At 34.3% G+C, this 16,718-nt stretch overlaps 1 protein-coding gene across 2 annotated transcripts in view; it reads left to right on the top strand.

Moving 5' to 3' along the window:
* TBC1D4 (TBC1 domain family member 4) overlaps positions 1–16,718 on the top strand; it is an 80,167-nt gene that overhangs the window by 17,628 nt on the left and 45,821 nt on the right. For both annotated transcript variants that reach the window (XM_051983927.1, XM_051983926.1), the window contains exons 5-9: positions 2,145–2,236; positions 2,542–2,652; positions 8,210–8,329; positions 14,492–14,566; positions 15,898–16,124. In XM_051983927.1, coding sequence (XP_051839887.1) covers positions 2,145–2,236; positions 2,542–2,652; positions 8,210–8,329; positions 14,492–14,566; positions 15,898–16,124 — 625 coding nt within the window. The remainder of the gene's footprint in view (positions 1–2,144; positions 2,237–2,541; positions 2,653–8,209; positions 8,330–14,491; positions 14,567–15,897; positions 16,125–16,718) is intronic.

The raw sequence follows: 16,718 nt of genomic DNA, 5'->3' as shown, positions 1-16,718 counted from the left end.
TTGACATCACTTTCTTGTCACTTCAGTACACACAATGGAGACGCCACAGTCATTCTAGATTGTTTGCAGGACTGATGATGATGATGGGCAACTCAGAGGGAGAGGATCTGTGATTGGCTGAATCAGTGTTCAGTGACCTCACTGTCCATCCTTGCTTAATGGTTTTTCTCTGCTATAGCTGTGTCTCTCTTTTTGTATCTCATTTTATTTCAACTTCAGGTCTAAACTACCAGGTTCTAGACTGAGAAAGGCACATCCTAGGTACAGACACTCCTATACACCTACTGTATTTTAAACAGCTTATTCAGTGAGGAGGATATTTGCAGAGTGAGGGACTTTCTTTAGATCTTCATTACCAATCTCTACATTTGCCTATATAATTTTATTGTGAATATTTCCAATATAATTTATTTTTATAAATTAATATGATACTTTAATTCTATGGTAAGATGTAACTGGGCCAAAGAATCAAAAGGGAGCGTTTCTGTTTTTTAAACTGGTGTAGAAGCATGTTTGTAGGCAGAAGGAAATAGTCAATGGAGGGAATAATTAAAGAGAGAGAAAGTAAGGATAATCTGTAGAACAAAATCCTAGAATGCCCAGAAGAAGGGGCCAGTGTCGGGGGTTTGAAATTCTTTAAGACAGAGAAGAGAAGACAGTGACTGGTGTTTTTTTCTCGGATGAGGAGAAGATAATTTTGAAGGAACTGTTTAGGGGCATTGAGAACCAGCCAGAGTACAGATAAATATGGCTTTAAGGTGACTGGAAACTATCATAGACATTGAATTCAGGAGTAGGGAAACAAAAGAATCAATGGTTGAATTGAGTGTCATAGAATGATAGATTTAAAGATGGAAGGGATTTTTGAGATCATTTTGTCCACTTCAGTTTCTAAATGAGGAAATGGGCTTAGAGAGATTAAATGATTTGTCCAAGGTCATGAAAATAATTGAGAACTATGTGTGTGAGTAGGTGAATGTCTAATTTGTTAGACTCCTTGTTGTTGGAGAGAGTACAGGGAATATGTATGATTGAGACTAAGGTTGTAAACTTTAACCTGAGGTGGTAAGTTTGTGGGGTACAGTGACTATAGACTGAGAGCTCATAATGTCACAAGGCTGCCTTCATCTTCTGCAGCATGTGTGTTTGGTAGTCAAGATCACAGATAGACTTGTTGCTAATGGTATGGAACAAATAAAGAGAATTGTAATGTTTAGTGCAATCTAGCTTAGCTAGAATCACTAGCTGAATCAAAGGAACAGTTGATTTTACCTTCAGTTTTCTGGAGAAAGTTGTAAGAGCAGTACACTGAATTATCTCATGCAAGGGCAGTCTCATTGTGGCTTGGAGGTGACTCTGCCTTCTCAAAAGTCTTTTCAGGAGAGCGCAGGTTCTTTTTGATAGTTCCAGATTGTTGGCTTACAAGGAGTTGAGACCTAAAATAAGTGAATAGATTGTTGAGAATAACTGCCCCCAAATGAGTTTATGTTACCAGAGCTAGACAAGTCCTATATCTTAGAGTACTGAAAAAGAGTTTCTGTCTGTTGAATAGACCTCTAGAAAAGGAGAGAGTATTCAAGACTGAAGACAGGTAGATAAGCTAGTCTGGTGCCTCATCTTTGACCCCAAAAAATTCTCAAAAACAAGAAAAGAAACAATCATTTCTTTTTTAATATAGTTAAAGATTTTAGTGAGACATTTGATAGATTTTTCACAATATCTTTATGAAGTAATTAATTGGATTTAGAATTTATTGGATAAGTGGGTATAAAACATTATTAATTTTATTATATTAATTATTATTAATATATACTATATAATATAATATTATGTATTATTATATACTATCATATAATAATACAATATAATTAATATTACATTATTTATAAAATTAATGTTTTGATGTTTTCCTTGAGCAAGAGCTCCAATTGGAGTATGCCTGAGGGATTTGTCTTTGGTTTACTGCTTTTCACTGTTTTCCTTAATAAGGTTCATGAATCAGATCAAGGTATGAATAACGGTTTTATCTAACCTGTGGAGAAGAAGATGTACTGTTTTGAATTTATAGCTGTGAGGAGCAGTAACGAATTTTGTGGAATTAAATTTGTTCTATGATAGATTTCATATTTTTTCTAATTTTTTAGGTCTTTATCCACCAAGAGCCAAACTTGTAATACAAAGACATCTCTCATCATTGACAGATAATGAACAGGCTGACATTTTTGAACGTGTTCAGGTAACAAGATCCAAAAAAATGTCAAAATTTGGAAATATGCGCTATAGTAAGTGACAGTGTGTTTATAATATTATTTTACTTTTATTTCTACTCTTACATAAAGTTATAGATGTATGGATGGTTCTCATTACTTAATAAGTCATATCTAAAGTTTTTTACTTTGATTTTACTGATAAAAATAGTTTAGTTACTGTTATTTCCTTTGCTAGACAAATTAGGAGTGAGGATAGCTGAAATAATAGAAGGTACATTGCTAAAAATAATTTTTTGTGTTTTTTTGTTCTGTTTTTTTATTTTTCAATCAGAAAATGAAGCCAGTAAATGACCAAGAAGAAAATGAACTTGTAATTTTGCATTTGAGGCAGTTGTGTGAAACCAAACAAAAGACCCATATTCATATCGGAGAAACTCAGTCGGTAAAATTTTTTTTCCCCTCTTAGTTGGTCTGTGTCTAAATAAAGTTTGTCACTGTAATATTGAGTGATCTTTTGAAAATTGCTCAGATTTAACCAAAATAACAGAAGAAGTAAATGAAAATTTTCTTTGCTTTTAATTCTATTATTCCTTTAGAATAAAATCCTAAGAACTATACGTACTTTTATATATTATAGGGAAATTATAACTTCATAAGAAATATTATTTTAAAGAACATTGTTTTCATTGATTGAAAAAAGACTAGGATGTTTTTGGAATATGATTAGTAGATCACATATAATTAATAAAGGACACTAGAGCTTTTAGGTGTATTATTCTGTTTTCTGATTAAATTAATGGAGACTAATAGAGTGATAAGATCACTGGATTTGGAGTCATAGATGCTAGGTTTAAGCCCTCTGTCTGCTGTTAGTAACTTTGTGACCTTAAGCAAGTCCCTTAATCTTTTTGAACCTTCTTTATCTTATTTGCAAAATTATACTGGCTATCTCATAAGATTTTGTAATGAGAAAACTTTTAAAAATTGACATATAGGTACAGTTGTGTACTTTTAATGTTATTTGAACGAAATTTTAGGAGTCCTGATCAGAAGCAGCAGGATAAGAAGTAGGGATATGGCACTACATATATGAAAACTTCTGCCACAAACTAAATTACAATTTAGCCCTTTTAACTTTATTCATTCAGGTGGAGAGTGACATTAGCCATATTATAATCTTTAAACAAAACTATGTTATAAAAATGCAAAGTAAATATAGATGCTTTTAAAATTTACAATACAAAGTATTGATTTCTTAATTTGTCAATATATTGTTGTATTGAAGGGACATAGGAAAGAAGATAAACTGGGATTAACAGAATTTATCATCTTGCTGCCAAAAATAGCTTTCCCTCTTGACATTTTTATTTCTACCAGCGGTATTATCAGTATTCCAGTAATCTAAGTTCAAATTTTTTTCATAAATGGTTCCTACTCTTCAGCCATATCTAGTCAGTTACCAGGTTCTATTTATTCTTCTATCATAATATTTTTCATATGTTTCTTCCTGAGTTCCTTATCACTTTGTATTTTCTTTGGCTGCCCCCAATGCCTATAATGCTACCTTTCCTCATCTCCATAAGAAGTCTTTTCCAGTCATTAATTTTAGTACATTCCCTCTGTTAAATATTTCCTTTTGTTCCTATATATAGCTTGTTTGTACATACTTATTTGTCTCCTCAATTAGATGGTTAGCTTCTTGAGGGCAGGGACTTTCTTCTGTCTTTCTTTGCATCCTCAGTGCTTAGCATTGTTGTTATTGTTGAGTCATTCAGTTGTGTTTGACTTTTTTGTGACTTCCATGCTTCACACCATGCCAGCCCTGTGAATCTTCCCAACATCAGGGTCTTTTCCAGAGAGTCCTGTTTTCTCATTATATAGCCCAAGTATTTAAGTTTGAGCTCCAGTATTTGACATTCAGATGACTAGTCTAAATTAATTTTTTAAAGTATTGATTGATATGATCTTGATGTCCAAGGAACTCTCAAAATTCTCTCCTAGCATCACATTTCAAAGCTGTTGGTTCTTCTGTGCCCAATTTTATACTCTAAATCTCATAGCCATATATTACTTCTGGAAAATCTATAGTTTTGATTATACAAACCTTTGTTGGCAAGGTGATTTGCCATAGCTTTCTTTTCAAGGAGCAAGTGTTGTTTACTTTCATGGCTGTAGTTTCTGTCTGCATTTTGTGCCTAAGAATATGTCATCTGATACTGTTTTCATTTCTTCTTCTTTGTTTGCCAGGAAGCGATGGGACCTTTTGCCAAGTCTTAGTCTTTTGATGTTAAGCTTCAAACTAGGTTTCATACTCTTCTCTTTCATTCTTAATAAGATACTTTTTATAATTGTTCACTTTCTGCCATCAGAGTGGTATCACCTGTGTATCTGAGATTGTTGCTACTTCTCCCTATTACTTTAATTCTGGCTTTTGATTTTCCTGGACCAATATTTCCCATGATGTACTTTATATGTAAATTACATAAATAAAGTGACAACCTATAGGTTTGTTGTAATCCTTTTCCAGTCTTAAACCTGCATATTTGGAAAATTTAGTGCTGACTACTAGCTTGGAAAAGACCAATTTACACTTCAATATAAAAGAAGGGCAGAGTTAAGGAATGTTTAAATTACTAAACAGTTGTGCTAATTTCTAATGCCAGCAAAAGTATGCTTAAGTTTTACAAAATTGATTTTAGCAGTATTATCAGAAGAGCAGACAGGTTTTTGAAGAGGCAGAAGAATTAGTTACCTAATTGTCAATGTTTGCTGGATTATGGGGAAAGCCAGGTTGTTCTTGAAAAAGATCTTTTGCTTCATTGACTATATTAAAGCCTTCGACAATGTGGATCATAACAAAATGTGACATGTGTAATGTTATGGTTAGCTTTCTGGAGGTCTTTGCACCAGCCTTTGTTTCATCTGAGTAATCTCCACAAGAATAGCCAGGGATAAAGTACAAATTCTTTATTGTCTCCTTCACAATCTGTCTCCTTGCCTGGGGCCCAGGCTAGCTTTTTGGAGACCCTTCAGATGGCCTTAGTCTCAGTGGAAAAAGGAGGACAAGCAGCCACCAGGGTGGGGGGAGAAGGGGAAAGACGAATGAATGTTTCTCTTCTAGCCATTGTTGACTCTTAAATACTCTATTATAATTACATCATCATAGATGTCAAGTCAATCTTGTAGAACTATATTAAGTATTAAGTACATGTACTGAACTAGAGAACTATTAATCACCATGCCAAATTAGATAACCATTGTTTTATCAATTCCACTGAGTTAATACCTTGTTTCAAGTATGCTTCTCTAGAGTTCTGGCTCTCTACAGACAAGTCCTCAAAAAGATGGAAATACCAGATCATCTTTCTTGTCTCTTAAGGAACCAGTATTGGTCAAGAAGCAACAGAGTTGAACATGGAACAACTGATTGGTTTAAGATTGGAAAAGGACTGCTTAGCATGTTGCTTGGCACTTAATAAATGTTTATTGGCTGATTGATATCTGGATTCAAACAATAACCACCTTAACTGATCTTCCTTACTTATATCTTTTCATTTCTGTCCTGAAAATTATTCTTTCCACTCATTTTGCCTTTTTAATCTGTATTTCACAACTCTCCAATCAAACTATAAGTTCTTCTAGGAAAAGGACCATATTTTATATCTCTTTGTATCATAGTCTGTATTACAGTCAATTGTCAACATTCCTTTCATAATATTCCCTGATACATACACTTTTACAGAGACTCTTCATCAGTTACAGGGTAGAATCTAAACTCTTTGGCACTTAAGATCTTCTGTAGTCTGCCCTTATCTTGCCTTTTTCTTTACTTTTCTGTGTGTTCATCTTTCTTCTGGTAGACTGATCTTCTGTCTGTATTTTGGATATACTTTGCACATTCTCTCCTTTCATGTTTAAACTTAGATCATATCTTCTAAAGCTTAGATCATATCTTCTGTCTTTCTGTTTTTTCCTATCGTTTTTTGAATTCTATCCATCCTTCAGCACCCCTTAATTTTCTTGTTTTCCATGAATGCTTTTCTGACTTAGCACTCTTAGAATTACAGTTTTTTGAAGGCAAGAATTATTTCGCCTCTGTTATATCTCCACTGCTTAGCAGAGTGTGTGCTGCATAGTAGGTGGTTAACAAATGCTTGTTGTTTGATTGATTGCTTATAACAGAAGTGTTAAACTTGTAGTCCTTAGTTTCTACTTCAATATATAGCCTATAGGAATCTATTTCGTGTGAGTTTGACACCACTGATCTATACACTCATTTTGCCTTTTTAATCTGTATTTCACAGCTCCCCAATCAAACTATAAGTTCTTTTAGGAAAAGGACCATATTTTATATCTCTTTGTATCATAGTCTGTATTACAGTCAGTTGTCAACTTTTAGGGAGGTAATAATCCTAGAAAATATTATGAAAGTAAAAAATATGCATGCTGATTCTTTAAACTTTTAGGAAATAGGGTGTTAGGCTTATGTGGTCAACAAAAATTATGGTCTTTTGCTAGAGATTGCTAAAGAATTTTTTTTATGTATACAGTTTCTTATAACAAAGCATTATTTTTTTTTTACATTTTATTTAATTTAATTAATTTTCTTAACATAGCAACCATGAAAAAAATCTCATAACATACAGGGGAAAGGAGAGACAGTGCTGGACAGGGGGTGAGGAACTGGAGCAATATGATGTCAGAAGAAACTGGAGGTGAAAAAGGGAAAGAGGCAACCTGCATATCGAATCTCCTTTTTGTTCTGTGGCTGAACTGTTCTCCATCAAAAGCACAAGCTTTGGGGAGAGCTCCTTTAGAAGTCTGGCTGATTCCTCTGAGTTGCACTCTCAGAGCAACCCAGGCAGGGGTAGGAGGCAGGACACATTAGCATCCACAGGAAGGCAAGGTGACCACCACCTTTTTCATTTCCAACATTTTAAGTTACTTTAGTATTTCTAAACAGATTCAAAAACTTTTTTTATTAATATTTTTCTTCTTTTTGTGGGTATAAACTAATACTCATTGGGCCTCTCTTTTTTTCTCTATGACATCTAGCCAGGAATATGCATGGTTACCAATATGAACATGAAAATGAAGTTACTCATGTAATGAAATCTCAGGAATGTTTGAAGTCACAAAAGTTACAGGCAGGACTATTGAGGATTGATTGTATCTTGTACATAGCTGGTACATGGGTAGAAGTGTTCAGTTACTTCTTTTTATGGGTGAGGAAACTGAAGAATTAAATTCAGTAGCTTCATTTTAAAGAGTTTACAGATTAGGAAACCTATGGACAGAAAGGTTAAGGGACTTGCCCATGGATAATTCAGTTGACTGATTAAATGCTTTACTTGTGTGCTTTCAATGTACCTGTGCAAGAACCTTTAGAAATAGAATATAGCTCTACTTATTCTCCAAGTGGTACTTTGTCCATTGTATGTCCCACTGCTGTTTTCCCCTGCCTACTTATTATAAAATGATGCAGTTTATTAAAAATGACAGATTGTACTTACTCTTGTCCTATCAAATATAATTATTTCTCATGATCTTTAGAAGAAATACACCATAAAAACTTGAGTGTTTTCTCTTACTGCCTTCTTTATTTTTGCACTTAACACTTGAAGCTGTATTCTTTATATGCTACTTGTAAATAATTTGTGCTACTGAAACATATCCTTTCTTCAGCTATAGTAGGATTCTTAGGTTGCCTAAGATGTACAAAAAGCCCAAAGTAGGCAAGCATGATTAAATGTGACAGTGTGATGTAGTAAAAAGAACAGTGTTGAGAGTTAGGACACCCAGCCTCGAAGCCCATTTCCTCCCTACTTGAAATTATCTGGCACTGATTGCCTCACCATGTCAGACTTTAGTATCTTGTTAAGAGCAGGTGGCAGGGGTGGAGGTGAGGAAGGGATCAAGACTAGAGGTCTCCTAAGATGTCTTTCATTTGTTTCTGTGATTCTATTTCAAAATCAAAATTCAATTTTGTTCTTTTGTAGACTCTTTCTAATAATGCAGTTCCTGAAAATGTGGGCAGCAGTGGCAGGTTCAAACTTGACATTTTGAAAAACAAAGCTAAGAGATCCTTGACCAGCTCTCTGGAAAATATCTTCTCAAGGGTGAGTTTTACAAACTAGTCAAGTACTTTTCTATGCGATATTGACTGTAAATCAATATACACCATTTCATTTTTTTCTTAATAGGCAAACAGACTCTTTACTTGATATTAATCAAAACGAATACTTTTCTTTAAGTGAACTCTAGTTTAAAGAAAATTGCAAACATATGTCTGGTGTTATTATGCTGATTCTTATACCTGAAATATCTGTAGAGTTTGGGTAATGGAGACATGGACATTAAAAAATGGAAACAGGATATTTAAAATCTTAATCCTTGAAGAACTCAGTGCATTTTACTACAAAAATATGGTTATAAAACTCCTCTTTTGTACTTGTCTGGAATCTTAAGGGAAAATCTTAAAAGTCAAGAAGTACATATTGTGAGAAACAAATTTATTAGAATATTATATATACTTGAGTATTAATAGTAGAAATAAAGAACTCAACAATGTAATCATTTATTTTTATTTTTTATATTAGGCTAAATACTTAATTAGGATAAATCAACGCAATTCTTTTAAACATTTTTCCCTATTTGTTATGTTGCAAAAAAAAAAAAAAAAGATCAAAAGGGGAAACAATGATGAAGACAAAAACTAACAAAAAATGAAAATATTATATTTTGATCCATATTCAGACTTCATGATTCTTTCTCTGGATGTGGATGGCATTTTCCATCCCAAGTCTATTGGAATCCACAAACATTAAGTGTTTTAGAGCCTATAGTTATGTAAGTGGAGAGAAGGAAAAATATCAGATGTGATATAAATGTAGAAGACATGACAGTAGATTGGGTATGAATTATGAGTGTAAGTGAGTAAAGATGACACCAGAGTTTCAAGTCTGAGGAATCAGGAGAATGGTGGGGCCCTCGACAATAATAGGAAAGTTAGGTAGAGGAGAGAATTTGAGGAAGTCAGTTAATATTGGAAAAGATGTCTAGGGCTGCAGAAGAGAGCCAGATTTCTAGAAGATGGAAAGAGTGGCAAAGGAAAGATTTAAGATGAAAATAAATGTTATAGCATTTCAGAGAGCATAGTAGAATTAGTAAGCAAATCCAAAGTGGGGTATTTGGAAAGTAAACTTGAAGGGAGTGAGGGTAAGAAGTCAAATGGTAGGGAATGGTGTTTGGTACAGTGATGGCTGGGAATTCATAATCATTTAAAGGAAGAGAGTATGAGGGTGTGGGAGAATTATATTTTGAATAAGTCCTTGCAGAGTATCAATGATTAAAGAGATCTTGTGAGGGATGCAGGAAATGAAACTATTCAGTGACTTCTTCAAGGTCCATCCTTATTGCATGTGGTAATGTGTGTTCTGTGAATCTCAGAAGGTTCACTTTAGAAAAGACAGAAAGACAAAGGTATAACTTGAAAGCATCTGGTAGGAGGCTGGGAATGTTGACCCATGAAATAGGGTCATTAAAAAGTAATGAAACAAATGATGTTTGAATTAAACTGAGATGCTCTCATAGAATAACAATTATCTTTATTGCTCAGTAATTTGTAGAACTCCTTAATGGTAAGACAAGAAAGTGTGTGTGTGTGTGTGTGTGTGTGTGTGTGTGTGTGTGTGTGTGTGTGTGTATACACACTCATATTACATTGTTCCTCCAAAAAACCCAAATCATCAAATATTTAATGATTTGACGTTATATTTATTCCATATTACCATACGTGGAATTTATTATTCTTATCTTTTGGTATCAAGAAACTCTGTATTTCATCAAAAAGAAATTGCCCGCTAAGCTTTTATTTCACTGTATCATAAAGAATTTTGTCTAATCTATACTCATGTGTTACATTTCTAAACTAATTATGATGACTTTAAGCAAAATTTATTGGTCCTCTTTATATTCAAACACCCTAATTTAATGAACTATGGAGAAAATAATGATAGAAAAAAAAGGAATTCCATTTGTAGGTAATAATTCTTTACTTTGGTATATGGTACTTTAGACTAGATAGTTACTTATCCTGGGGTGTTATGAAGTAGTTTTATGTTTCATTTTAGAATTACATTAGAATCAGAGGATCAAGGAGCTAGAAGAGATTGGAGGTCACTTTATTCAATCTACTCTTTTTATAGAGAGCAAAATGACTAGATGCTTTCTGAGATCCTTTGTAGTTCCAGTGTTCTGTGCTTCTTTGATAGTTTTACACTCTTTTATTTGATGCTCAAGAGGGTTTGAAGTCTTAACTTTTTATCCCACCAGATTCTCATGCTTCCATTGGTAAGACTGACATAGCCTATAAACCTTCCCAGTAATAGAACAGCAGACCTGTTTTGGTCAAGATGGTGTTCCAAGGTATTTCAAATTGTGAGTCTTAACAAGTTCTTAAAACATGCAAAAAAGAATAGGATTTTTGTTTTTTGTAATTTGGAAATAGTTCATGTAGTATTTTAGTTTATTTAGTGAAAGAGAGTTTGTTTTTTTTTAAACATCTAGATTTGCCAGTTTTCCTTCTTTGGGTTATGTAGTGGGTATAACACTGACGTTCTAGTCATATGGTTTAACCTACAATCACTGCCATTTTTAGATGTCAAGACATACTGTATAGCTAACTATAGCTATTTTTGAAATAGGATCACTGTTAAATATGTGGAGAAGCTTAAGCCATTTAAAATGAGGCAAGGAAAACATTGATACATACATTACCAAATTAGTAATTTGGAATATCCCAGTTATCTAGTTATAAGCATATTTCAGAGTAAGGATCTAATGAAAAAGTAGGTTTCCAAGTATATTTTTCCTTAGTGTGACATTTGACTTTCTCTGCTTAAAACAGATAGTTTCAGGGGCAGGTCCAATTAGAATTGTAAAATAAATGTTTTAGTTTTTATTACATGAAAAACCATGAACATGCTAGGCCACTGTCAGTGAAAACAAGCTCTTTGCTTGTTTTTCCTCTGGTAGTGATAATAATTATGTGTTTTATTGCTTGGAAGGAAGAAAGGAAAGAAGAAAGAAAAGAAAAAATAAATAAACAAAAGAAGGAAGGAAGAAAATAATCAAATGTCTGCTAGGTACCAGACACTATGCTAAACACTTACAAATAATATCTCATTTGATCCTTACAAGAACACTGCAACATAGACATTATCATCCTCATTTTACAGTGGAGGAAATTTAGATAGACAGAGGTCCAGTGACTTGCCTAGGCATTTAGGCAAGTTAGTAAATGTCTCTGAGGCTGGATTTGAATTCAAGTTTTTCCTGACTCTAGGCTCATTGATCTATCTACTGCACCACTTAGTAATAGCAAGAGTGCTGCATAAGCAGTCAGGAGGCTAATTTTGATCCTGATTGTGGCACTTGAAATGATCTTGAACAAGTCACTCATTTCTTCTGAAATTCATTTTCCTCATCTGTGAATTAGGGATAATAAAAATATATTTGGTAATAAGAAACTGAAGAGCATTCATTGTTATGCTATAGAATTATAGGCGTGAAACTTTTCATCAAAGTTTTATCTGCCTAGTCTTTATTCAACTTTATGTCTTTCTTTTGGATCTCCATTTAGATTCATTGATATTCCTTCTAATTGTGAATTTTCTACTATTCTCATAAAGGCCCTCCCAGGGCTATAAGCATATTGGAAGATGCAGTATTTCACAAGTGCTCTGCTTCTCAGTTACATTCCAGTATAATCCTTGTATTTTTAACTAAAACATGGTAACTGATAATTCAGGAAAAAAATTGAAATCTTAGCCAAATGTTCAAGGTTGCTTTTTTTTTTCCTTAACCAATTCAAGGTCCCATTTGAATTTGGGGACAGTGTATATGTGTGTATATGTGTATATATATATGTGTATAAAGCTAGATTTGAATTCGTCTTCCTGAATCCGGGCCAGTGCCCTATCCACCATACTATATTAGTGCCTCTAATTCCTACTCTTAATTCCTTGAAATAGCAACATTCCTGATCTTAGATTTAAAATGGATCTTACACCACCTTTCTCAAGCCCTAATTTAATAAGAATGCCCTCTATATCATCCAAAAAAAGTGACTATCCAATTCCTGCTTGAAGATGTCATTGGTAGGGAACTAGCTACCTTTGGGGTAAAGTTATTCCACTTTGAAGCAATACTAATTGTTAGGATGTTTTCCCTTCTATCAATTCTAAATCTGTCCTTGTGAAGCTTTGTATGAAGAATCACAGAATTTTTGAATTGAAGGGACCTCAATGGACATATAATAGAAACTATAAATGAACCCACTGTAACATAACTCTTAAGTAGTTATCTAGTCTCTGCTGAAAGACCTCATCGCCTCAGGAGGCAGTCAATGCCAATTTGCACAGTTTTAACCATTAAGAAGTTTTCTCTGATACCAAGCCCTAAATAATGAAATCCCTTTCCATTTTGATTGGTTCTGTCCTTAGGGACCACACAGAACAAATCTAATCTCTGCTCCACGACCACTCTACCAACACTTGAAGACAGCTAACATCTCCAGGGCGTCTTTTCTTCTCCAGGTTAAACTGGTACCTCACTCTATGAAATATAGAGCAGAATGCCCTCTGTTAGTGTTAACCTGTTTACCATACTTATAGCATGCTTTATATTCTGGATACTGTCCCAGGAGAGTGGAGTTTAATTAGAAATTCAGACCAGTACAAACTAAATGAATGGCACCTTTGTTCATTGTTTTGACAGGAGGCCCACTATGAACTAATGTATAAAGGATGATCTTCTGGGCTCTGAGAAAGTTTCTCACAGCCCACCAGGCCCGTAGAGCAGGCCTCTATCACTAAGAGCCATGGGTGAGCCAGGCTTTTTATATGCCTCCTTTATCCTCCAATTTTTTTTCCCAACAAATTATAATGTCCAAAGACTTCAAAACATAAATCTAGGAGTGGAGGTAATAGATTAAAACCTTTGCCACTTGCTGCCTATATGACCTTGGACAAGATTTCTTAACCCATTTGGCCTTTGGTTTTCTCATCTATATGATTGGAGTATTGAGCTAGATGATCCCTAAGACTCTTTATAATTCTGAATCCTAAGATTCTAACATAGTACAAGGTGTAGAAACCATTCATAAATTTACCAAAGACTTCAGAGTTCATTCTCTTGCCTCCTGCCGTGCTTTCCACAGAGTGGGAAGGACTTGAATTAGTTTAAGATGATTTCTTGGGATATTTTTGTTTGTCTTCATCCATATTTATTCTTTCTAAAAAAAAAACCAAATTATTGTCATCTTATTTCTATCTACATTGTTATAGTAAAGTAGAAAGAATATTGAAGTATGGGAAATAGAGAAACCAGGGTTTAACCCCAGTTGGATAAGCTACATAAGTTTTCCTATAAAATCAGGAATGATCAAGGGAACAAGTATTGATTAAGTACCTACTATGTGCCAAACACTGGACTAAGAACTTTACAAATATTATTTCATTTGGTTCTCATAACAACCTTGTGAGGTATGATTCCTGCTTTAAAGTTGAGGGAACTGAGGCAGACAGAATTAAACTATTTTCTTAGGGTCAAATAGCTAGTAATTGTGTGAGGCCAACTTTGAACTCAGGATTTCCTGACTCCAGGCCTAGAATTCCATTCACTGTGCCAGTTTCAACAATGAAAAATGATTATCATAGATATTTTTTCTGTTAAATCACGTTTATTTATTAATATAATCCTTTTCTTCATCTTTCAGATGATCTCAAGATAAATGAAAAAATAAAAAGTAGGTTAGCAAAGCTAATCAAGCCTCTTTGATGATATGTGTATTATTATATACCAGTAGCTTCCTACTTCTGGATTCATTCTTGGTCACTATAATGGCATAATATCAGGTTTTGTTTTATATACTGTTATAGTCACTGTATATATTGTTTTCTTTGTCATGCCTACTTCTCTTGGTATCCATTCATATAAGTCTTCCTATGATCCTCTCAATTCTTCATGTTCATGTTTTTTTAAACTACTCAACAATATTCTGTTACATCTATTTATCAAAACATTTTGTTTATATGGTTCCCAATTGATAGATTCCTATTTTATTTCTAACAAAAAATGTTTCCAACAAACGTGTCATTATGGTGTATGGATATAAGGTTGTCAGCTCAGCAGCAGCATAACATTCCCAAACTAGCTTTTAGGATTCTGGAGTGAGATGCAGAACCAAGTAAACTATTTTAATTCTTCTCTTCCCACAGGGAGCAAACAGAATGAGAGGTCGTCTAGGAAGCATGGACAGCTTTGAAAGGTCCAACAGTCTTGCTTCAGAGAAGGTACCAAATGAAGGCTGAATATCTATTGCAGCTTTTAGTAATATATAAGCTAATATAATGTGTCTTGTGTGGCATTAAGTATAAGATACATATTACTATTTGAATTTTCATCATGTTTTTTACATTTCAGCATGTATTTAACATTGTTAAAGTTGACTGGATTGGTAACATGTTCATGTACTACTGATCTTGAAGAGTTCAGTTTGGTCTCTGTGCTTGGGGACAATAGATATCTTTTCTTTTTATAGGTTAGTTGGGCTACAATAAGATTTTTTGCTATGTGGAGTTTTTCTTCTTGGTGATGCTATTTTATCCTTAGTAATACAAATTCATGTAATAATGAGCTGTTGTTATAATACAGTTTTGCTGAACCTTGAACTAATTTTGATTTTTTCCTTAATTTCAACTTCATACTCACATTTTTATTTTAGAAAATATCCTTTTCATTTTTTCTCCTGATTCTTGATAATCCTGAAAATTGAAGCATATTCATGTAAATTTCTTTAAAAATATGTCACGATTTGAAGCCTATTCAAACTAATTTCTTTTTAAGCCTATAAAAATTAGTTTCAATAAACTTTTTATTTGTGGAGTTTCCATAGCTAAGAATTTATTTCGAATTTTATTGGTCTTAGGAGTCTAAAAAACATGACATATAGTGACTATTCTGTGACATGTAAACAATGCACTCATCTGAATTGGAAGATTTATTAGACTTGTCCATGCAATATGAGACTCATACCAGCATATCTCACTTTTCATTTATTTCCTGTTTTTCATGTTTTTCAGTTTACCTCAGGCAACATGTAGTTGGACAATAGCCTACGCAGGGGACAAGGATGCCTAACAGATTTTATTATTTTATTTTCCTGATGCTGCTGCTGTTAAAGCTGGACAATCAGACTGTGTTATGTTGTTTTGACAGTACAGGAAGTATGCGACTGATATGTCAAGGAAATTAGCAGATACATATACACAAACCCCACCCGCTTTTGGTCATGATTTCTTTTCATCTTTCTGCCAACAGCAGAAGTACAGTAACTACAGCATTTTATTGCCACAAAGTGTCAGAGGAAAGAATACCTTGTCTTATCCCCACTTTCTCATTTTGGTCTGTCTTTGCGGAGGCTTTTGTCCCAGAGCAAGCTTCTCCAAAGAAGTTGGTCATGCTCCTCCTGATTACCGTGCAGCATGGCTTAAGTAAAAGAGGCAACTTGCTCATGACCCAGGAAAAAGAAGAGACCTCCTCTCTCCTGTGAGCTCTCTCTTGTCAGGCCTGCCATGCTTTCTGTGAGAAGGCAAGGCCTCACTCCCCTTTGATCTCTTCTCAGGACTGCTCACCAGGTGACTCCCCGCCAGGCACCCCGCCAGCCTCTCCGCTGTACCCGGCCTGGCAGACCTTCCCTGAAGAGGATTCAGACTCCCCTCAGTTCCGAAGGCGGGCACACACATTCAGCCATCCCCCCTCAAGTACAAAGAGAAAGATCGCTTTACAGGATGGGCGATCTCAGGGTGTTCAGTCTCCTCTCCTGAGACAGAGTTCCATTGAACAGTGCAGGTGAGTCTGAACTTTCCTTCCTATTAGACTTGGCAGTGTTGATTTTGGTGAGAGTTGTGCTGGGAGGGAAATGCTGTTACACTAAAAATCATGTCCTATTTTCTGTAGAGGGAAGAGAAAGGTGTTCTATAGATCTATCAGTGTTTTAAATGATGGTAGTCTAATATTGGTTAGTCTAAGTCATGCATTATGCATATTATTTGGAAGAACTCACAAAACCCCAATTAATAGAAAACCTTTAAGCAGAGGTTTAACACATATCAACAAACTATTTATGTTTAATAAAGGGAAAAGATTGAAAGGGGTTATCATGCAGTTATTTTGACTGAAATTTGCTGACTGCACAAGTTAGTCAATGGTTTCTAGATGATAACTACAAAGAAATGAAGTCAGCAAGTTTTAAAATAACTAATTACTAGAAACTTCCTGTTCACACAAAATCACATGATTAGATAAAAGCATATACTAGATTAATTTTAAAGTTGGGGTAATCATTTTGTTAAGTGCAAAATAACATATGAGAGATGATTCTTTTGGATTTCCCTCTAGAATAAAATAATTTGCCTTAATAATAAAGGCAATGCATACCATAGT

This window comes from Antechinus flavipes, chromosome 3 (assembly GCF_016432865.1).
Source record: "Antechinus flavipes isolate AdamAnt ecotype Samford, QLD, Australia chromosome 3, AdamAnt_v2, whole genome shotgun sequence".
Taxonomy (NCBI): domain Eukaryota; kingdom Metazoa; phylum Chordata; class Mammalia; order Dasyuromorphia; family Dasyuridae; genus Antechinus; species Antechinus flavipes.
Note: the sequence above shows the minus strand (reverse complement) of the source record. Positions and strands in the feature narration are given on the sequence as shown.